The following is a 23,610-nucleotide window of genomic DNA, read 5'->3' on the forward strand; positions in this document are numbered from 1 at the left end:
GACTCCCATCCTATTGATCTAGCCAATTGCTTTGAAGTTATCAAAACCTAAGGCTAAATCTGAAGAAGTGTACATTTGCCTTCCAAGTGCAAATTCTTAGGAATCATGATGACATCAGGGGATCGAACAGGAATTGGAAAAAGCCAAGGCAATAATAAATATGCAAGACTCAAGAGTGATGAAGGACGTATAATAGTTAATATGATAGTTGATAGCCTTAAGTCGCTTCTTGTCTGAGTAAGCCGAAAAGGCCATGGCATTTTTCCACATGTTAAAAAATACCAATTCCCAATGGGTTTCAACGTCTCAAAGTGCATTCAAAGAGTTGAAGACATATTTAACCTTGACAGTTGTACTATTAAAATCAATAAGGGGATGATCATTCTATGTATAATTGGTAGTACTGTCTGACCAACTCGGTCCTAGTAAGAGAGAATAATGACACGAACCAGAAATCTGTTTACTATGTTAGTTGAGCATTGCAAGGACCAAAGGAGATGTATACTTGATTTAAAAAGGCAAACATATGCTTGGTACATCATGGATAGGAAATTAGTGACTTACAACAACCATATCAGTGGAATTTTAAAGGTTTTTGAAACAGTATAAAAAAATTGCATTAGCTTTTGTTGATGTGGGGTGGAGTTTTTTGGTGAATTATTCTCTTGCAAGGTTTGGGTTTTTGTCATTTTTTTTAAGAAAGATGGCAGGCGCGCTTGGAACTCATTACTCGCCCTAGCGGGCACGTGTTTCCCACGCGCCCGCTGGGACATAGCTGGCGCCTGGCGGCCACTCTGAACATATACGTTACTTTTTTCTTTTCTTCTTTTTTTTTTTTTTTAATTTAGTTTGTCAGCTTTTTTTTTCTCCTTTTAATTTCTTATTTATTTTTATTTCTTCATCTTATCTCTCCTAAGTGTCACCTAAAAATCACAACAAATTTAACATTGATGTGGTTGCTCTTACTTTCAAGCTTACCTAGTCTAGGTCCTAACTAACCGGCATTAGGGGCCATTTTGAAATTTTCGACCTCATTAAGTGTTTTGATTAGGTGGGCTATAATGTTAGCCCAATGTACTATCGAGTTCGACGAGAGATTATCCAATAATTATATCATAGACTTAGATCCATTTTGTAGGATGGGGCAAATTATTGTGTGGACCATGGAGCTGTGTGGACCATGAACATTGTACTACATTATTTTATAGTAATATAAAATAATGTATAAAATAATGTACTTTATGTATAAAAATAATGTACCTTTAGTATATTAAAAATGTACTTTTTATTTATGGTCCATGGAATAATGATTGGTAAGATGGACCCGTCATGATTTACATACTGTGTGTTCGCAATTTACATACTGTGTGTTCGCAATTTATATACTGAATGCTCATAATTCAAATTGTAAACATTCAGTACGTAAATTGTAGTGAATTATGAACATTCAATATATAAATTATGAAGTGTATTTTATGTCCAGATCCATTTACAAGGTGGACCAGATCCATAAAATAATTTGTTCAGATTTTCCAGTAAATCAAAGTTTTTACTCAAAAATGAAGAACTTTTCATTTTAAATGGTTGTATATCTATTTTTTTTTCTCAACAAAACGAAAAGTACAACTATACTCAAATTTAAATTTTCATAATTTCTTGTATAAAATAAAATACCATTACACGAGACACCATGAAAATGAAAATCAGCTTGAACGAACACTACTAGAAAGTTATGAGATCTGGGAGATGTCGATGTTGAAGGTGCTGCAAATTGTTGTTAAGTGGTAAAAGAGGCGGTGCATAATTAGCAGGATTAGTTTCTTCGTCAAACGTTTCCCATCGATCGGTGATTATTGTGGAATGGCGAGTCTCCTTCGCCACGGTAGATGCGGGAAGCATTGACGGTGGTTCTTCCTTTGCCGCTTTATTATGATGAGGTGAAACCGGAATTACGCCGTTGATTATGTCTTCAAGCTCTTGGATTTGTTGTTTGCTGATTTTATGAGTTGCAGGGAGTATTGTGGCGTTGGAGACGCCGATTTTATTGCACAATTCGAAGTAATCGTTGAGCTCCAGGTTTTGGATTCTAACCCTAGCGGCGATTTTTAGCGCCGCCTCGGCCTCGGCCTTGCTGGCCTCCAAAATTCTCGGCAGGATATTGACGATTCCGGTGCATAATCGGTTGTGGATGTCGAAAATCTCCACCACGATGCAGTCCATAGCTTCGATGATGAGAGGCGCGATTGTGATCGATGAATTTGGCCGGATCTTCAGCGTCACGTCGAGTAAGTCTTGCAGCTTTTGCAGCAATTCTAGGGTTTGCATTAGGGGCGAAGATGAAGACGATAACCGTGGTGTTTGTTCCTATATATATGATTATATTATATCGCCATTATCATACATAGTTGGAGATCGAGTTTTGTTTGTTTTGCGATATCAATTAATTACCTGTTCGTCGATGAAGAGAATGGCGGATTTGTGATCGAGGAAGGCGAAATAAGCGCGAATGAAGTGATTGTGTCCCCAGGTCTTGGAGGAATTGGAATGGCGGTCCTTAAAATCGGAGAAATTGAACGGCAGGGGTCCGATCTTCCGGACGGCGGGGACTCTGCAGCTGAAAACGCCGTGCATAAGCATCAATCCTTTAAGCGCCACCGCCCAACTCCCCGTCTTCCTCATCCGCCGGGAAATCGCCCAAATCAATGGCCTAAAATGGTTGGGGGAAAGCCGAACCAGCCTGTACACTTTCTCAACGCTCTCGTAATCCACGCACGATTCGTCGTGGCTGGTGGCCCTAATCACCACCGCCTCCACGTCCGGTCTCCGCAGCGCCGTCCGCCTGGCCAGGCTCGCCATTACTATGCTGTTTTGGTCCTTCAAAGCCCCGGCGGCTCTGTTCCATAGCTTCCCCATCTTCTTCTCCTTTTGCACATTTATTTTAATTTAGGGGTGCGCGCGCGGGATCGGAGCACCTTCAATTCAATTCTTTCCTCTAGTAGTGTTTTTATTCAAGCCTTCCCCCTGCTGGTGCGGTTTTTCTGATCTCCTCCGTGAGTTATTCCGGAAGATGAACACCTCCGGCTCCGGCGATAGATTTTTCCGACGGAGGGGCTAATTGGTGCCGGAGCCGGCGCGAATATTAATTTATGGAACAATTTTTCAAAGCACACAACATTTCATTTTTAGCCTCTTATTTGTTGGAGGTTTGTATTAGCCGGTTTAGCAATAATATTTCTTTAATATTTGTTGGAGGTTTGTATTGGTTTAGCCTCATATTTCAAGTTTCACACATATAGTGTAATGGGGTCTTTAATTGTCAATGTTAACCATGGACCAAAGTCATCACCTTATGAAAAATTATAGGGTCACTAATGCTTACATTAATACAGTAATTGAGAGAATGAAATTGCTATTTCATGTATAAATGTATCCACAAAAAATGTTATTTTCCCTTCTTTTAATTCTAAACTTTGTATTGAGAGACGAACTTTCGTCTCCTAGATCAAAGATATGGCCGGTGGTGACAGACTTTTCTTTCTCCTTCTTCATCTCCATGGTTCTAACATAAATCTTTATTTAACATATTTATTTTGTTGACAATATGAGTTGAGGAAGAAAATAAAGTGTTGACATTGACACGGAATTCACTAGAAAAAACATAGCATAAAAAATGCCACATAATGTAAGGTGACTTGTAAATTAATAGGGAGTCCTGATGACAGTGATAAAATTGCACAATTTTAACTTATTCCACAGATTATTTATTCCGTATATTTTTTAATTGGATAACTCAATTGCATTATTAAAAAAAAAAAAAACTTAATTACATTTGTGTATGTGTGTGTATTGGGTGACCGAGAGAGATGATCAAGTTGGTGGAGCATCATTTTAGTATTAGAATGTCACGAGTTTGATTTTTGGTAACATCTTTTCTGTCTAGCTCATCAAACAAGGTATTTTTAATACGAGTTATCTCTCATGTATGATTTGCAGATTATTAAACAAGAGTGAGTTTACATCTACCCCACTCCTAATTCTGTCCTAGAGATTAGTGAAGGAGATCCACCCCGAGAACTATTATTGTTTTAACATGTTTAATCTCACTTTTCTTCCAAGACGAGGCAAAGAACATAGAAATGAAAATGTTGTAGTCCAAGGACTCTGAGGCATCGTTCTAATCATATAACAGACATATATATCAAACACGAGCAGGAAGGATCGGAGTTGAGAATATAATGAAGATGATGAGTATCACATTATACATCTTGCATCTATCCAGGAAATGAAAGATATTACTGACAATCGAAAATCTTATAAAAAAAAAAACATCTGATTATAAGACGGAATCAGAAATTCAGAATGCGAGATTTAATTAGTACATGCCCTCTAGTACGGGGCTTAGCTTGCTAGAATCTTAACATCTGACTATAATGTCGTGCAGACCAGACGACCAATTCACAGTGATAACGTACGTACAACGTACTGTGAATCTGTGATGATGATGAAACCTTATTTCCCAATCTACCCAACAACGTATGTAAAACTTTAATTTTAATTTCTGCCCGGCCAGACCCCACAGTCCCACACCTATGACCTATGATTCTCTGGGTAGGTAAAACCAAACATTATCTGACAAAGTTATTTCTGCGACAATCGATGCAAAAACAGTAGGGATCGGAGCTGATTCGATGGAGCGATGATGATGATAATGATAATGATGATGATGATGCCGGGGACATGATCTTTGCATTTCTTGGCGTTAATTATTTTTTTGTCTGCCTTGTCAAGATTTGAAGTGATTGAATTGGTGGAGCATTTGAGACATGGTTGCGTTATGAGGCGGCACCCTCCGCACCGGCCCGGCCACGCCGCCTCGGTACTCAGGCCCGAGCGGGTGGTGCCGCTTGCGCACCACTCGGATCGGGGGCTCCATCGTCACCTCCAAGATTCCTCCGCTCTTCCGCGGTGCCGAGTAATCTGATCTCTTCCTCATAATGTCCGCAGAAAACCTCCCTTCTTGCAGCCCATTGTTCTGCACAGTACCACATTTTTAGCTTAATTAGGCTAATCATGTCAAAAAAGTCCAAGTTATGCAGGAAAAACTAAATAGTCTAACAGCTAGGATGAGTAGAATGAGCCCAAGATACAACTTAATTGGTTAATAAATTTAAAGAGAGTTGTCTGTACAAACGGTTCAAATGTGTTTTTAGGTAATAGATTGTGAGCAATGACACAAAATCGAGTCCAAGCACCTAATGAGTCACTGTAATTTACCCATCAACTCTGATCTGTTGGCAGCAATTTATAGATCACCCAAATATGCATATTTCGCAATTTACCTCCCTAATCAAGACTCCATGAAAGATAGTAACACAGGGAATATGGGATGCACCCGTGTACAAATATTTTTAAGAAATTTAAAGATCATCATATCGAAACATATTTTGCAATTTACTTTTATAATTGAATCTCCATGACAGGTAGAAGCACCCTGAAAGAATCTATAGATCTTCAATACATATCTTACAATTTCCCCGGTTCACTAAGGTTTCAGGCAGGTGGGATCTCTCGGGATATGGATGCAATATAATGTTTTAGCATGAATAGAATGAAGAAGACATTTAATTTAAGGAGAATGAAGAAACAAACCTTCTTTTTCAAAAAAAAAAAAAAAGAAACAAACCTTCAAGACAGAAGAAGAGTATGGCATTGGGCAGATGATGGGCCGGTCTTCTTCCAACGGTTCAGTTGGGTGTTGAACCGGCCAGAAGGTATTGGCTTCACTCAAGCTTCCATCATCTCCATTACTTTCTACCTCAAACTCCATTGCCACTATGCCTTTCAGTCTCTTCTCTATGCTTGTGTTGCAGCACTTATCTCTCAACCCAATCATGCTTTCTTTTCCCATACTTCCTAAACTAGGACATTATATATTATTGTAGGACACCTCTCATATAGCATTAGGGCATGAACAATATAATGTAATGGAATTGAAGGCTACATATATAGCTGATATATGTTCACAAAGTGAAGGAGGGACACATTCATAGGGGGAGGTATCTTACACAATGTTCTTGGGAAGACAAAGGACAAGGAAATGACATCTTGCATTTTTGGTGTACATAAAAGCCTCCAAGAGTGGCCAAAAGTTGTGCTACTATTGGCTTCAGGACAAATTTTATGATGGAGAGAATTAATTTTAGATATAATAATACAATTTCATTTCATCTACCCATAAATTAATTAAAAAAAAGTGTATGTACAACCTTTAATGTAGGGTTCGAGCCTCAGTGGATCGGCAATGTAACTGACTCTTTGTGCTGCAGTAGGTTGAGATACAATTTTGTATGGAATCTCGGATATATAATATGGTAAAGTCTAGAAATTTAAGTTCTAAAAATTAATGATAAAGATATAGGAGAGGCATGGTGGGATCAAAGAAGCAACAGTGAAAGGAAAGATTCCCAATTTCTCCATTGATGTTACAATCTTTTGTTCCTCCATCTTTAAACCCTGGTGGGGCAACATGTGCTGCACAGCATGTGAAAAAGGAGAGGTTTCACCATCTTTTACTTTTGCATGTTAGGAAAAAAGAGCCGTTTTGTTTGAAAATGCACGCCAATATTTTGCTTTTTGTCTTTTCTTGGATTTGAAGAGGTTAAGCTGTAAAGATCTTTGTCCACCTCGATTCGGATTATCCAACTTTGTATTTATTTATCTATTTTTACATACTACACCGAGATCTGCACCGCGCAAAATTCAACTAACCGAGATTCAGTGGACAACTGTTAGAATCAAGGGTTTACCACTATATCAAAAGTTATAACTAATAGCAAAGACATAACTTTATTTTCTTATACCGCCACCCAGCCTCCTGGTGCTACCGCCACACATTTTCAAGACGATGGGTGTTGGACTTAGCCTTTAAAGGGCTTTGCCGGTCTCTGTCCGACAACGTAACAAATCTAACAAAATCTTAGTTGGGTCCCATTCAAAAACAACTCTCTTGAGTGTATCTGCATACGATACCTATGAATTTAAATCTATGACTATATACTTAAGCGACTTAAACTACTTTCATTTGAATCAAAATCTTTAATAACTTTTTTAATTGTTTTATAAAGAAAACAAAAGCTATATGTTTATAAAAAGAAAAGAAAGGTTCAGCCAATTGTATCTCTTTATTCATCATATTTTCATAAAGCAGTAGAAATTTAGTCCCTCAAGCTTCAACATACAAGCTAGCTTTTCGGATGCTGTTCGTATAACCTATCCCAAGTTACATTTTTTATTGAATTTTATATAATAACTTTTTGGATGAGATTAAAGTAAACCCTTGTTATATAAATTCTGTAACCTAATGACATAGCCCGTATTTCCAAATAATAAATTTTATGTTTTGTCTTTATTTTATGTTCATTGGTTTCAATACATTCAACTTAATATATATTGAAATATATATGTATGCTAATTATTATAACTATTTGACTTTAAGACATGAACTTTTTTTTTTTTGAAAACCAAGACACGAACTTTAATTATTGCTAGAGATACTATATACGGAGTAGAATATTGCATGATTATTCGCATCGACTACTCAGTTGATTCTTGAATAATAAATTGTGAGCAATGACATATAACTAAACTTAACAGTTGTAATGTGAAAATTATACTCAATGTGATAGACTCATTGTGGGGATCAAGACGGGTCCTCCCAGGCCACCTAATGAGCTGCTATGATGGGCCCACACCCTAGTAGGAATGACAATGTGTCGATGGTAGGTCGGGGTGGTAGGGCTACATCCACCACCTGACCCACCTTATACTTTCTCCACCCACTCGATTCGCACCTCTAACCCACATTGGGTAGACTTTTTCAAATTCTCCACACCCAACGGGTGTAGGTGCCCACTACGGGTATCTACAACTTACATTTTCAAATGCACCACAATTGATAATCAGGTAGTTGAGTTCTCGGTGCATTTGGAAATGCTTTAAGGTGCATCCTCTCCTTTTCATTGATTTTCAACTTTTGATATGTACCGCCAAACATTCCTAAAATGCACCCGTCAAGCATTTTCAAATGCACCAGAGTTGACAATCAATTAGAATTAAGTATTGCACATTGCATTTCGAAATACTTTACAGTGCATTGATACTCAATTGACAGTGGATCCAAACATCCGCACGGGAAGACTTTTTTGCATCTAATCTCACTGCGATACACAAACACACACAGTGAGTTGTGTGGAGTTCTAGGTGAATTTTGTACATAAAATCCGAATCCAACTCGACTCACTGCAAGTTTTATTTTTTAAGACTCACCACCCACTATCACCCAAAAAAAAATAAGATCCATGCAGGTGGATTTGAGTGAATATTTGTGGAGCATAATAAAATTTTCATCCCCACACCATAGGCACTAGTCCTCCTACTTATGATCTCATGGACTGCTGAGTCACCGTAATTCACCCTCTACTATCCTGTGTAATCCTGAAGCAAGAGAATTTAACCATTTGTGGACAAAACTATTGCATGATTGCAACATGAGACCAAGAGTCTTATTATATAGGGGATAAATGTTACACCATGAAGCTATAATGGAAAAAAAAGGGCAACCTAGTCCCATGTTTGGTAAATGTTTCATTGTAACATTTATGGAGCAACACTAATAAGTGTCATAAATACGAGCTTAGGGAACACCCAAAGAAACGCCTACGAGCTCAGCTAATGACGCCAAAAAAAAAAAAGAAAAGAAGCAAGACACAAAAATATACAAACTCAAACAAAAGTACAAAACAACAAAACCTAAATGAAGTCAAAGCAACAACACCGTACTATGTACACAAAAACGAACACACCAAACTCTTAATACAATAATACTGTCACCAATCTTCTATCAACTCTTTCAATGTTCACTTCTGACTAATATATCAACACCAATCTGCTCTCAGTAATATCCATTTTCCCCGCCCCGCTACATCATGTCTTTGCTTCAACTACCAAAATAACTGAACGAAATCCGCTTGCACTAGTGTACATACATACATACATACATACCCTTTCGTTATATTCACAAGTTTCGGTCACTCCTTCCCCGTAGAAAGTTGTTCCCTTAGGAAAGAATAAATCAGGCGCCTCCCTGCAAGGACATTTGCAGCAAAGTGAAGATAACCTCGATAAATTGCAGTCATACAAAGATAACAAATATAGGGAACTCGAAAAAAGACATCTATGTGTTCAGTTATTACAAAATTCAAACTGTCCCAAGGTAGGTAAACATCGCACACATTTAGCTAATTACCTAAAAGAAGACAGTTTCATAAACTCGTATCCATTATTCAACCGAATAGTGTAATGCAGTAAGGGGGTCTTGTTTTGACTGTTTAAGGTAAATGTTCAAACCACCTTAAACAGGTTATCTTGTTTTTAAAAGGAAAAACCGTTGCAGCTAGCTAAGGAAATAGAATGTTTGGTTTTAAAATGGAAAACGTTTAAAAGGGAATGGAGCATTATTACTTTGGGTTTGGATTTAGAAATATGCGAGAACTCAAGTACAAGCCACATTAGCAAAGGGGTGGGGGGGATGACACTACATTAGCAATTTTAGCAGTTGCATAAAAAATCTACTTAAAAACTCATTCTTATCAACTACATTCTATTTAAGGTCGAAACTCCAACTAGCATCCCCGTCCTGCTTTAGCGATGTTTAACTGTATCACAGATTTTAGTTGAAATATGCACAGAAAACATCATACCGGTTCAGGTTCCATATTCAGGCTTTAGGCGGAGACTCGGGATCAGAACCACAAACAGAAGAAAAAGACATGATATCTTCTTTTGCAATAGCCACAAAATTCAGAGGGCCAGTTGAAAGCCTTCTCGTTCCCTTGAAATACCCGTTTTGATGCCCAGAATAGGAACGGGGTGTCAAAAGATCTGAATTTGGGCCACCAACCGATTTCCTGCGTGGTGAGGGGGTTACGGATCCATTTCCATTAGAATGATATTCGCTCATACTCTTAAAGCTGGTGCTTCTTCTCGGGCTTGGTCTAGAGCCATAGATTGATTCCTTTTCTGCAAGTTGCATATTCTGGAGTTTCTTTTGATCCTGCAAAGGCGTTGGGATAACTCAGAATTTTTTTGCTGGAAAATGATACTTGCAAATTTAAGTGCGTTTTTTAATATTGACAATAAGAATTACCCGAGCACGCCTCTTCTCCTCCTCTTTCTGTTGTCGGGCCACTTTGTAATCCTCCAATATTGACACCAACCGTGCCTACAGGTAAAACAAAGGCAAGTGCGTTCAGATAGAGGTAAACGCAAAAGATGATCGAGCAATTTGTAGCAGCAACAGAACTCACCCCATCATAAAGAAACAACTTTTTCTTCTCATTTTCCCAAGCTAGCGTCTTGCTAATCAGATTCTCAACCATCCCTGGATATAAGAACGACTGATTAGCCAGCCAGCTCAAAAAGGATAGCCCTAACGGGAATTGAATGCCAGGGTAAATTACCTGGAATCTTATTTACAAGAATTCGAGCGCGTTCTGCTCGTTTTAAGTTTATGTGAGCACCTCTTCCACCGCTATAATGGCTTTGATTCTGACATTAAAAAACACTATTCAAACATTTTGCAAAAGTCTACACGTAAATATAAGCACATCTTTAACACGATCCTTTCTCGTAAAAAACAAAATTGACTCTTTCGAGCGTGGCTTACTAGGTTAAAACCTTCAAGCCAGTTTTCCTCCTCACAAGCAGAAAGCCATCGCTCAATCCTATTCGTAATATCCTTTCGGCTCGAAGCTTCATCTTTTGCTTTGTTTATCTGTGCTTCAATGTTTGTCAAGAGTTCACAAGGATCCACCAGACCTGTATACAGAAAAATAGAAGAAACTAATAGATTAGCTTTTGGAAATCTTGAGAATCATAAAGTAATTATGGCTCCAAAACGAGGAATCCTACCAGAGTCTATCAATGCAGAAGATTTATCAGCAGCTGTGCTTGGATCAGGTTCAATATGGGTCTTAGAGCATATATCCTCTAGCTCCGACCGCCTTTTCATCACCAATTCTTTCATTCTGCTAGCTTTTAATTTAGTGAGCCTCTCAACTTCTGATGATACCTATTAGAGCAAAACAAAATAATTAGTGAATTTGGAGAAAAGTTTCCAAATGCACAATCAGTTATCCGCATAGAGAGGAAGAGAAAGAAAGAAGTGAGATGTGTGCATGCAAACCTGTTGAATGACCTCCAATGAAAGAGCACCGTGCTCAAAAATCTCTGATTCAGGAGAGCCCAGAATGGAAGTGACCCTCAAAAAGCTAAACTTCTCTTCTCTCTTCGTGTCCATCAAATTCCAGAGTTCAAATAGTGAAGCGGCAACATCCTTCAGCTGCACGAGTGATTAACAATTATTGATCAACAGAATAATATATAGGAAAGCGAAAGCAGCATCAGAGGGGAACTGTACCTTCTGGAAACGAACTTTTCTTTCCGTTTTTAATCTGAGGATAACCTGATTTAAGCCTTGCAACGTGCTATCGCTGATATTCATAGACTGTCCCACTCCCGTCTCTTGCAAACTCGGATGCACATCGCTTACAGTTTTGCCAAAGTCCACCCCAAGAACAGCACACAAAGAATGAACCTCGTTTACGAACTCTAAAATCTTTTGGACACGCTGAGACTGCAGGTGGGGCAGAGGGAAGAACAAAGTTCCATCAAGCAGTTATTTTACATACGAAACTAGGCTGTATATATTAAACGTGCAGAATTAAACAATAGTTCATTTCATATCATTCAGTAGAAACATGAAATTTAATTTATAGGGTGGTTTGTCTCGTTGGAAAAATAACACATGCCACCAATGGAAGGAATAAAACTAGAACACCCTACTTGTATCTAGGTAAAATTGGAGTAAAAAACTAGATATGAGAAAGAAAATCTAATTAAAACAGAGACCTAAAAAATATGGGAAATTTCCGCTAAATAAATCGTAAAAGAAAGCATTTACTTAACGCATACCTTCTCATTTTGCAGGGAACGGAGATGAGTTTGGTACTCTGAGAGCTTTCTCAATGACAAGTCATTTTCGTCCAGATTTAAGGAACTCATAGAGTTGATAACTTTGCCATACCCCGAAATTTCACTAGTTATCTTCTCAATTTGTGTCTTTACATCTGTAAACTGCTTCAGTCTTTCTTCTTTCTCGACTTTTAAATCCTCTACTAGTGGCGAAATTGATGCCAGTTGCTCCTTTAATGGCATCACCGTCTTCTCTAACTGTACTTGTTAAATCCACAAACACATTGGTATTGCCCGACGAGTAAAAAGAAAAAAAAAAAAAAGAAATATCACAAGGTCACCCTAGTTACATATCACACCACCAAGCAAACAACTTTTAGCATATTTATCATGGAGCAAGACATGACTAAAAACATTTTGAAACAAAATGGTTCATGGATTCAAGAAAAAAATTTCAAACAATTATTTCAGGCAAAGGACAAAACGAAAACAACTGATTACCTGATCCTTAAATCAGGCACAAAATGGTGTCAAACAAACAAGTTAAAGGTTTTACAGGGGAAGTATGATACCGGTGAATTAATTTTGCGTTCGCCAAGAGCAGCCATGAGCGTTGCAAGCTCGGCTTCCTTGGCTGCAATCGATTGGTGAAGGCGTGCTTTAGTGTTGGCAGTCTCATCAACCTTTCTTTGGTAAACCTTTAAACACTCCCTGTCGAGTTCCAACAACATTCGGTGTTTTTCAGCCTCACTCTCGCCAATGTCAGTCCATATTTGCTGCACACCACAGCATTGTATTGATATTAGACAACAAGCTATGTGTTTATTCCCTAAAAGCCAGCATGAATTCTCACATTTATAGTCCTCAGCAGGCAAACATTAACAATTAAAACAAAAGAAAAAAGAGGCAAATTGGAACTTATTAACTTAATTAAGGCCAACAGAGAGACCCTATTCTCAGTTCTAAACCAAGCAAATCAAACTCCATTGTATTTCAAACAGAATGGCACAAATTTCATGAAAAATGAACCAAGTAAAGTCAACTCAAGAAATTCTCCAAACACTTCAAGAAAATTGGCAACCCCAGGAGGAAATTGAAGCAAGAAAACAACAAAATTCAAGAAATATCTATCAGTGCTGAATTTTACCTAAAAAGCTAAAAACATACAAAGGAAGTCTAAAAAACACCTTTTTAAGATCAAAGAGAAAGGGCAATGAAAAGTAAAGATGTAAAAGAGAAAAAAAGAAGAGAGTGAAGACCTGGAGTTCTCTCAGCAAAGTATTGTAAGTAGTACTTGTACTGCTACAATGGCTCCCAATTGCCAGCATTTTTCTCTCTTTTTCACACACAAAGAAGAAGATGAATGAATGGTTTGAGGAAGAATTCTTTTTAATTTTATTTCCCTTTCAATTATAGAGCTAAAAGAGAAAGAAGGAGAAGAAGAAGAAAGGGACAGAAAGCAGGCTCTTTTATGACTTCTTCAATCATTAAACTCAAAAATCAAAGAGTTTCAGCAAAAAAACAGAACCACCACTGGCTGTATATGTCCTTCTCCATTTCCATTTTCCTGACAGATCTGAAGCTTCCCCACACGCAGAATTGTACCTACAATTCCATAAACTACCCCCCAAAAATAAAAAATTCAATCTTTTTTTCTTTTTTGCCCTTTTTTGTGTGGTTATTTTTGGTTGGTGGTGTTGTTTTCAGCAACAGCAACGAAATTGAAGAAGTGGGAAATTTGGTACAAGAAAAGACAAGTACATGGGAGGGAAGAAGGAAAGGCTATAGTGCGGCTTTTTCCTGGAGGCTAAAATGCGCCAATGCACACGGATCTGCGCACGTTAACACGGCTTTCTGCGGTGGTTGGCATGGCTGGCGAGTCGTCTCACAGTCAGTAGCGACGCTTCAACAGCAGGGAATGCAGAGAGAGAGAGAGAAAGAGAGAGAGAGTAGAAAGTGTGTATTTTACTGCATCACATAATACGCTTTCTCCATTTCTTGCTACAATCCAGGAATAACTTTTATTTCCTTTTATGAATGAATTCAATAATTTATGGTAGAAATTCTTTACTGGTAGATTGATTACGTTAGTCATTTAATGGCTATACTTATAGTACAATTCCTTTACGGAGAGATTCTACCGTGCTCAATACTAGAACTGTTTAATTCCAAGTTAATCTAACAAGTTGATTTTGTAGTCACAAGATTTCAAAGTTGAGTATTATAAGAGCCTTTTAATAGCCTTCTTGATTTAGCGGATCAATAATGGACAACCTAAGTTGATTATATCTTTGTGGTCATTTGCTGGCTAAGATTACTAGACGGGTTTTACTCAGAACACACATTCGAGTAGCAGTGGACAATTGTAAGTTTTTCGTAAATCATAATAAATAAAAATAAATCAAATCTGTTACAAGTCTCCCTCAAACTAGAGAAGGTCGTCACGTCCAAGGAAAGGGTCTTAGGTATTAAAGGTAGCAATAGAACATCAATTGAATCGAATATGGAATCAACTATTATAATTAAGTTGCCTAAGTGTATGCCATTGTATTGTAGCAAGGGAACGCCTTCTTTGGAGGATCAGCCTAAGCTTTAAGCAGTAGCTAGTTTAGCTGCTTCTTCGGGGAATCCAATAGAAACCGTTTCAATAAAGAGTCTAGTCACCGAAAGGGGGTAGAGGGGAAGGGGATGACCCGAAAGTACCAGTTGTCGTTGGCAAGTGATACTTCTCTAGAAAGAGAGTCAAAGAAAAGGAAATCATAAGAGAAATGCTTAGAATAAACTTGATACTTTAAAAATTTATTGGTGAAAATTTTAAACAATTACATTCTGATAATTATATTTAAAATTTTAAATTTAGATAATTTTATATCAAATTTTATTATTTGCGACAATTATATGTAATTATACTATTAAATTTAGAATAAAAATTCGTCTTATCTTGATTTTATTATGTTGGTTATTAGCTGACATACAAATCATTTAAAAAATTGCACATCAACTTTCCCATCACCGCTTCACTTAGATAATTGAAATATTACTATATTAGCACATTATAATAATTATAATCGAACTTTTTATTTTTATTTGAATGATGATTATCACTTTTTATTTTACAGAATGTGCCAAAATATAATTTTTATAGCGCAATTGAGCTTTCTTGGGAGGGGGGGGGGGGGGCGGAGGTGTTGACAATAAGCTCTAAATGGAAAAAGAGGTGCAACCTAGACATTCACTATAGGAGAAAAATATACCGTCAACCATAGTATGTACGTATAAGACAATCATCTTATACCAAAAAGTAAATAATGAACAACATTTCACCCATAATTAAGATATTTCTAAACTATTTCTATTAACATAACTAGCATTTCTAGAATTACCGTAACTCAAATATAGTGTGGAGTTTGAAACTTGTTCGAAGAGTTTCATCTATTGCGTATGAAAAATATTCATACCTAACATCTCCCCCTTTAAACAAAGCTTTGGATTTAAACTTTATAAATCGAGTGAAAAACATTATAAAAACTTCATGTGAAATTTAACACAAAACTCAATCTAATAACGATATCATATAAAGGTTTTTTTCCTAAAATAACAATGTGCCCCACGTTAATTTTTGAAAGCACCTTAGAACAATTCATAAAATTTGAATTAATAACGTGACAACTAAGCAATATCGAAGGCTTAAAATACATATACATTTTTTTTTGAAGAAAAATACATATACATTTTTTTTGTGCCAAAGATCTTGTGATCTAGTGGCACCCGGTTTACACTCCCACATAAATAGAAGTGGGTTCAAGCACTTTTCGTGCTTCTGTAGGTTGAGAAAGTAGCTATCTGAGTCATTAGTACTCAGAAAAAAAAATACATATACGTTATGTATCACAAAATGATAAACCGTAACCACTACATTAATTAAGTGTAAAGATGTCAACACGTAACAAAACGTTAGCACGACATTATTGTACTTCGACCAATGGAAATGGCAAATTCCTAAGAATAGAATTTTCCAAATTTTTAAAGTTTTGAGTGGAAGACCTTATTAGGTTAGGTTTGTCTCTTGGATGGTAGTGAAGTGAACTCTAATTATTTCTTGCATTATTAGCATCCTTATCCTCCAATAACACTTTCAATATTGTTTGTAGCTTAGCTTGTTAAGTTTGCTAAAACAGTATCTTTAAATAGTCGACAAATTTATAGACAATAAATTTGTTAAAAATAGAATAGTACGTATATGATCGAGTTTATGCATTTACAATGGTTGTATAAATCTATAGGGCACAGCTAATTGGTCAATCAAATCAAAATAAGTTTATAAATTTTGTTTTGCTCACAATATGTATGATTTGAATCTTATCAAATCTTCTTTATAGCACAAATACTGTAGAGACTAGCCAGACTACACACTATATATGTAGAAAGAACAATATGGAAATAGGGTAAGCGAATAATGTGATTTTATAAATGAAAGAGCCTTAGTACATGGTAAAGTTACATGTAATCGAGGTTGGGAACCTCTGCTAGGGTTGGAAAGTATACTGAGATTAACTGTCCAAAAGTCCCTTCTAAGGTGGCAAAAAAACTTGACTTTTATAGAGTTAAAGAGGGGATTAGTTTAAGTATGATATGGACTTAAAAGTGTCTCATATAATTAGGATCTACTCAGGACACATCGTGATCTAATAAAAAAGAAGGGAGCACATGCCAAGATCTCGCCGACACAACTAATGTGGTTCTTAGGCAATAACCAACTAGGTCGGTCACGATGCATGTTAGCTCCGATATGACTTGGATTGATATGCCAATTGAATAGACATTATAGAGGCCAAAACCTTAGTCAAACATGTTAACCTCCCGACCTGAAAGTTCGGAAAGATAGTAGAAAGAATCGGATCAAGTCGGTACATGTAATATACATCCTATATATCAGCATCATTTTTAAAGGAAAAAGGAACAAAATGTATGTATATACGTACATTTCCTCAATTGAAGCACTCCCCTTTTAATTATCCCCCTCTCAATCCTAATTCTTATGTGATGGATTAATTGTTTTTATTTGGATGCCACAATTGCATAAAGTAATTAATGTCCATCTTTATTTCGATGCCACAATTGCATAAAGTAAACATCTTTTTTAGTGATTAGACACAAAAGCAAAATATGCTCAAAAGGTTCGTTGGGTTTTCAATTCTTTACATGCTTTCTCATTGTTCATTGTTAAGGGATGTGAAAAGGAAACAAATAAAGAATTATGATTATGTTTGTTTTTTTTTTTTTTTTTTTTTTGGGTAGAAAAAGGCCTTAGATTATAGTACTAAATAAAGTACATGAAACTATAATGCATGTGAAATGATCAAATGAAAGGGTATCCAAACATAGACAAGGTTTTAGCTACAATGATAAATTCTTAAATTAACCTATATATGTGCAATAATTATATATGATCCGAAGTATATTATGTTTTTTTTTTCCAGTTTAATGATCTAATATCCACTTTATATTTATCAAGGCAAGCATACCTAACAATGAGAATATAATGCTTTTTCTCTTGAAACAAATTAAATTTCCCATCATCACATAACCCTTTTAGCTGCATTTCTCCTACTTAAAATAAAGGTTGTTAAATGCAATTATTATAAGCATGTGCTTGAGTAGTGTCTGTTTGATCATTATATGATCATATCAAATAAAATTAAACTCTAACTCAGTTTTTTACTATGATATCATTTTAAAAAAGAAATATGTTTATAAACTCAACTAAAGTTTGTCTATACGTGACTTGGACTCAATTTAAATTATAACATGAAATTAAAGTACTTAGGGTTTAGCATGCTTCAATTCATTAGGACATCCTCAATAATAGAGTTTTTTTTTTTTTTTTTTTATGTGATTAGGAAAGAAAAGATGAGAGGGACAAAAGCAAGTGGTCAATCGATTTGAGCAAAATGGCATTGTTGTCTACTTGATTAGGGAAGTATTGAGAAATTCTCACATTAAAAAAAAAATCAGATAAAAAGTAATGGATTTAGAATGTCATGAATTAAACTAACTAATTGGCCTTTAAATTCAACATTTTAGTACGTGTTGGTTTGACATATGCGCATTATAACTTGATTTTAACCTGAGGGTGTGGTTGAGTGGAAGCGACATACTCATCAATCTTTAACCAAACGTTAATGGATCGATCATTGGTTTTGAGTATGGAGCAATTTTAAAACTCCAGACCAACTATTTCACCCTTAGAAGTGCCTACAATTCAACAAGATGAGGGAATTACCGAATTAGTAACTGTGTCCAATTTTGGAAACTCTGGGTTACACCAAATATAAATAATGTAACTTGATTTTAATTTTGGCATAAAACGTTAACTAAGGTGAAAAATATCACTATAATTTAACTAGTTATTAGTTAGGCAATAGTAATCAATGATTTTTTTTTAATTTTATAAATTATGGTTTATAAATTATTATACAGATATAGGATTTACGCAGTGTCTACAAAGGACACTCGTATATATCGCATTGGAGGATGGCCATTCTCATGTGTGGGAATCTCCCAATCACTTCCCGGTGATATACACTGCGTAAATCCTATATCTGTATAATAATTTATAAACCATAAAGGAAAGGTAAACTACACTAGAAAGACCATGTGCGATAAGTTCCGACCGAAAGAGTGTTGACAAAAATATAATATATGACCTTCATATGCGAGAATCATACTATATTCAATCGATCACCCCTTTCGGAACACTTTTTTCTAAAATCAATTAGGATAACCTCACCCTCGAACGAGAAAATTTTACCTTTGTGAGCAAACCTCACCCTCAAGAAAAATGAATTGCTAATTAATAAGAATGCAATAATGGAATTAAAGATATGATTGGTGACCATACTCTCATAGACCATATCATCAATACTACTACCTTATCTTAAAGCTAACTAATGGTTTGATTGACATTTTATCTGCAAGACCAAAGTCAATTATCCCAAGTTTAATTATGATTGATTGTTGTGTTATTAAAGGCAATTAGTTGGTGGATTAGGTTAATAAACTAAATCAATGCTCATAATATTTCCATGGATTAATTAATTAATTAATTAAAGAAAATATAATGGTGAGAAGAATATGAATATGATGGAGTCAATTCAACGCATGCAATAATTCATTGGAGAGGTGCATAATGTACATTGGATGAGTTGGATATGAATTCATGCATGGCCCATCTCTTATCATTCTCAAATTTCATATCATCCATTTATAATCATTGAAAAAAGATGCCCCGGAGATTTATATACTCTTGTATTCTCTTGGTGGAAACAAAAAAATACCAATTACATTTATCTCATATCTCCACGTGGGTCCAAAATCTATAATTTGTCTTTTGATATTATAATACTGCCATCATTTTTATTTTAGGGTGGCCTGCCCACATTTATTAATACAACCTTACGGAATACTATGTTTATCACATTTCTATTCAAAATTTTATGATTCTTAATAATTAGTATTGGACAACCCCAACCGAGTTAATTGAGCAATTGATTTAGTAACTACAAAGTTTTAAGTTCGACCCTTTAAATGAGCTACTTATTGGCCTCCACGCTTTAATTTGACTGGTTATTTATGAGCAATCTAACCTCTGTGTGGTCCTGATAGAGTTACAAGACAAGTTCCACTCAGACTTTTTCGATTTAAGTCGGTAAGCTATTTTAGAATTTTTTCTATAATCTATTATATTTATTAATTAGTTGTAAATTGATCATTATTATCACAAGTTAATCGAATAGATAATATACAATTCTTTTGTGCAAAAAAGTTGGTACATAGCATTGCCATGTTAATTAATTATTATTATATATATATATATATATATATATATATATATATATTAGCCAATTGATTAGGTTCTTCATTATGCACTTAATTTAAAAAGTTTGTTCAATTATTAAGGATATTCATATAATTTGTATAATAATAATGTTCAAATTTTATTATAATTAAGTTTGTTTTAATATAACACCAAACTTGAAAATCACTTTTATACGTAATGACTAATGACTCGGATTGTATAGTAATATAGTATTATTTGTAGTTTAACCACAATCTTTATTTTGAAACGAATAATACTTACTTTTTAAGCTCTATAAAGTAAATATAAGGAAAAATTACACTTTTCGTTCATAAGTTATATAATATTGTAGAACCGTCGTTAATTGTTGGTCATGCTTATTTTTCGTCCTTAAGTTATTATTGGCGTTGCATTTTTCATCCATTTACTAACAAAACATTAGGACGAAATTTACAACTTTAGTATAATTTAGCGACGAAAACTGAGCACAAATAATTAATAAAAGGACGAAAAGTGCACCAAGTCGCCAATGATCTATCCATTTGTTCCGTTAATATCAAATATACAATATATTGAAAGAAATTGTTAATTGCAATGTATAAAGGATTGAAATTAATATTAATGTGTAACCCCCGTGATTAGCGTGTCGTCATTGGTGCTAGCAACACATCATCTATCTATCTCACATTCTCACATTCTCACATATGGCGGAGAATTGAAGGACTATCTATTTGATCTTTTCCATTAATTACAAGAGAGTGACTCACTACTTTACAAAATTATTCTACTTTATTGTGATTAGTTATTATTTTTTTAATGATATATGCATTTACTTTTCTTTTGCCTGCTAAATTAATACGGAGTATATAATATTATGTGAATATTGCGATATGAGACTAATAAAGTTAAGTTTTTACTGTATTCTATTAGGTGTTATTATATATACATAGGTTTAAAAGATTCATATCCCTCTCAATTATGTTAACAGTTTAACGCCTTTAGATACTTAAATTTCATTTTTTTGTTACAATAGTTGCTGTCATTTAAACTATTAATCTTAAAATTGCATTAAGTTAAGGTAATTTACAAAATTTAAAAATAACGAAACCATGACTAATGCCTCAAATGCATTTCTTCTTTTTATTTATTTGTACGGAGTATTTGTCTTTGTTTGATCCTTGTCTCTCTATATGACGGTAATAATGTGTTTACCGGTATATTATTTGAATGAGTATTTGAATACAATATTGAGCGTAGTGCTTAGTGTACAAGAGAGTTCAGTATGTATTGTCTAAGTTCAAGTGTCGTAAGAAGTGTCCCCCCTTTCAACAAGTGTTGTGAGCCTTTTTATCTCCTTCAGCTCAGTAACGGAGCGTTAATGCCAAGGGCTGAGGAGCCGTTGAGCATTAATGCCTTGAGCTGAATGTTGGGTGTTATTAATGCTGAGGAGCTTGAACGTTGAGGAGCTAAACGTTGGTCATCAATGCTGAGGAGATGAACGTTGGTCATCAATGCTGAGGAGTTGGACCGTTGCGCATTGATGCTGAGGAGTGAGGTGTCTTGGGTAGTTTGAACTGTCTTGACAATGTTTTGGGTAATGGTACCGGGTCGGGTACCCAATTACCCTGTCACCAGCCCCCCACTCCCTAGTTAGCAAGAATGGCTGAGGTAGCTAGGGAGTAATAGCTTGGCACTTGTGCTGAGAACTTGGTATGTTGGATCTTCCAATAACCCTGGTAAGTTTAATTTTATTTTTTTTTAACGCATCCTCACCTCGGCACCGTGCCGGGGTCACGTAGCTTGTGACTTCGGCACGGAGCCGAGGTCGCGTGACCTCGGCGCTGGGCCGAAGTCACGCTACGTGACCTCGGCCAGCGCCGAGGTCACGGTACGTGACTGTGCCTCGGTGCTGGGCCGAGGTCACGGTACGTGACCGTGCGGTTTTTTTTTTTTTTTTTTTTAACATAGCTCAGGTCTCTTGCGTGAGTTCACTTCGACCATCCGTAGGCTCAGTCAACGGTCAGCTCTCCCGTCAGGTAGCTAGCAAGATCGAATCTCGTGCCAGCCCTAAGGGACTAGAGTGTGGTGTTTTTGAAATCAAGCATCTGGCTTAACCCAAGAAAACACTTTCCCGTCAGGTAGCTAGCGAGATCGGATCTCGTGCCGGCCATAAGGGAATAGAGTTATTTTATTTGTTATCATTGTGGCCGAGGTGCGGGACCTCGGTCACAGTGGCGGAGGCACGGGGCCTCGACCATGGCCGAGGTGATGACCTCGGTCAAAATTAGCCGAGGTGAGGACCTCAGCAAAAATTGGCCGAGGTGACGACCTCGACCCAAATTGGCCGAGGTGATGACCTCGGCGTATTTATTGGTGACGCTGCTCGGGGAGGTGACGCCATTCACCGCTTGAGGAGGTGACGCTATTCGAGGTGGTGACACTGCTCGTGGAGGTGACGCCACTTGAGGAGGTGACACCACTTGATGAGGTGACGCTGTGTGAGGAGCAGCGCCACTTGATGAGGTGACGCTGCTTGAGGAGCAGCGCCACCTGATGAGGTGGCCGACTTCAAACCAAGTGTTGGCCGAGGTGGTGACACTGCTCGTGGAGGTGACGCCACTTGAGGAGGTGACACCACTTGATGAGGTGACGCTGCGTGAGGAGCAGCGCCACTTGATGAGGTGACACCAGCTTGATGAGGTGACGCCGCTCGTGGAGGTGACACCACTTGAGGTGTTAACGTTGTTCGAGGTGGTGACACTGCTCGTGGAGGTGACGCCACTTGAGAATGTGACACCACTTGATGAGGTGACGCTGCTTGAGGAGCAGCGCCATTTGATGAGGTGGCCGACTTCAAACCAAGTGTTGGCCGAGGTGGTGACACTGTTCGTGGAGGTGACACCACTTGAGGTGTTGACGTTGTTCGAGGTGGTGCCGCCACTTGAGGAGGTGACACCACTTGACGAGGTGACGCTGCGTGAGGAGCAGCGCCACTTGATGAGGTGACACCCGCTTGATGAGGTGACGCTGCTTGAGGAAGTCCACGGCTTGGATGGGAGCCGCGTTCACTCGGTAACGCCACTGCTTGTAAGTCCACTACTTGAATGGGAGCAGCGTTCACTGGGTCACGCCACTGCTCACAAGAGGTGAACCCACAAGTGAAGGAGGCGGACGCACTTGAGGAGGAAGTGCTCGTGGTTGTTGTTGAGTTGGCTACGGAGATCACCATTGCGGCGATCTCCAACGTGGTTACTGTTGAGCTATTTACGAAGATCACCCGAGGGGTAACCATTGAGTTGCCCAAGAAGATCACCCGAGGGGTGACCATTGTTCACTCGATGAGAACCATGAGAGCTGCTAGATCCGGGATGACCATTGATAGTGATGAGATGAACTGAGTGGTTTTTTGATTTTGTGATTTTAGCCTGAGATCTGATCTCGGCTCTCAATGAAAGCACCAATGACGGTAATAATGTGTTTACCGGTATATTATTTGAATGAGTATTTGAATACAATATTGAGCGTAGTGCTTAGTGTACAAGAGAGTTCAGTATGTATTGTCTAAGTTCAAGTGTCGTAAGAAGTGTCCCCCCTTTCAACAAGTGTTGTGAGCCTTTTTATCTCCTTCAGCTCAGTAACGGAGCGTTAATGCCAAGGGCTGAGGAGCCGTTGAGCATTAATGCCTTGAGCTGAATGTTGGGTGTTATTAATGCTGAGGAGCT

The 23,610-nt window shown here is 37.1% G+C and overlaps 3 protein-coding genes across 3 annotated transcripts; all 3 read right to left on the reverse strand.

Moving 5' to 3' along the window:
- Window positions 1-1,546: 1,546 nt before the first annotated feature.
- Window positions 1,547-3,235, reverse strand: LOC116024551 (putative clathrin assembly protein At1g25240). The gene is made up of 2 exons (XM_031265465.1): window positions 2,449-3,235; window positions 1,547-2,364 (listed from the first exon to the last, which is right to left on the reverse strand). Exons 1-2 carry the CDS (start codon window positions 2,911-2,913, stop codon window positions 1,723-1,725), a joined length of 1,107 nt encoding a protein of 368 aa, XP_031121325.1. The 5' UTR covers window positions 2,914-3,235; the 3' UTR covers window positions 1,547-1,722.
- A 996-nt stretch (window positions 3,236-4,231) lies between these two features.
- On the reverse strand, window positions 4,232-6,035 carry LOC116024941. The gene is made up of 2 exons (XM_031265981.1): window positions 5,684-6,035; window positions 4,232-5,032 (listed from the first exon to the last, which is right to left on the reverse strand). The coding sequence occupies exons 1-2, from the start codon at window positions 5,906-5,908 to the stop codon at window positions 4,784-4,786; spliced, it is 474 nt and encodes a 157-aa protein (XP_031121841.1). The 5' UTR covers window positions 5,909-6,035; the 3' UTR covers window positions 4,232-4,783.
- A 2,561-nt stretch (window positions 6,036-8,596) lies between these two features.
- On the reverse strand, window positions 8,597-14,010 carry LOC116025488 (65-kDa microtubule-associated protein 6-like). Its single transcript, XM_031266720.1, has 12 exons — window positions 13,290-14,010; window positions 12,603-12,806; window positions 12,031-12,288; window positions 11,477-11,692; window positions 11,243-11,398; window positions 10,969-11,128; window positions 10,724-10,875; window positions 10,518-10,605; window positions 10,365-10,438; window positions 10,205-10,279; window positions 9,759-10,111; window positions 8,597-9,142 (listed from the first exon to the last, which is right to left on the reverse strand). The coding sequence occupies exons 1-11, from the start codon at window positions 13,356-13,358 to the stop codon at window positions 9,776-9,778; spliced, it is 1,788 nt and encodes a 595-aa protein (XP_031122580.1). The 5' UTR covers window positions 13,359-14,010; the 3' UTR covers window positions 8,597-9,142; window positions 9,759-9,775.
- Window positions 14,011-23,610: the final 9,600 nt, after the last annotated feature.

This window comes from Ipomoea triloba, chromosome 7, assembly GCF_003576645.1.
Source record: "Ipomoea triloba cultivar NCNSP0323 chromosome 7, ASM357664v1".
NCBI classification, from domain to species: Eukaryota; Viridiplantae; Streptophyta; class Magnoliopsida; order Solanales; family Convolvulaceae; genus Ipomoea; species Ipomoea triloba.

Coding starts and splice junctions, on each gene's coding strand:
- LOC116024551 (XM_031265465.1), bottom strand. CDS start 2,913: ATGGGGAAGCTATGGAACAGAGCCGCCGGGGCTTTGAAGGACCAAAAC. Junction 2,365..2,448: donor TTCTCTTCATCGACGAACAG/GTAATTAATTGA, acceptor TCATATATATAG/GAACAAACACCACGGTTATC.
- LOC116024941 (XM_031265981.1), bottom strand. CDS start 5,908: ATGGGAAAAGAAAGCATGATTGGGTTGAGAGATAAGTGCTGCAACACA. Junction 5,033..5,683: donor ACTCTTCTTCTGTCTTGAAG/GTTTGTTTCTTT, acceptor GGTACTGTGCAG/AACAATGGGCTGCAAGAAGG.
- LOC116025488 (XM_031266720.1), bottom strand. CDS start 13,358: ATGCTGGCAATTGGGAGCCATTGTAGCAGTACAAGTACTACTTACAAT. Junction 12,289..12,602: donor AACGCAAAATTAATTCACCG/GTATCATACTTC, acceptor TAACAAGTACAG/TTAGAGAAGACGGTGATGCC. Junction 11,399..11,476: donor GAAAAGTTCGTTTCCAGAAG/GTACAGTTCCCC, acceptor TCACTCGTGCAG/CTGAAGGATGTTGCCGCTTC.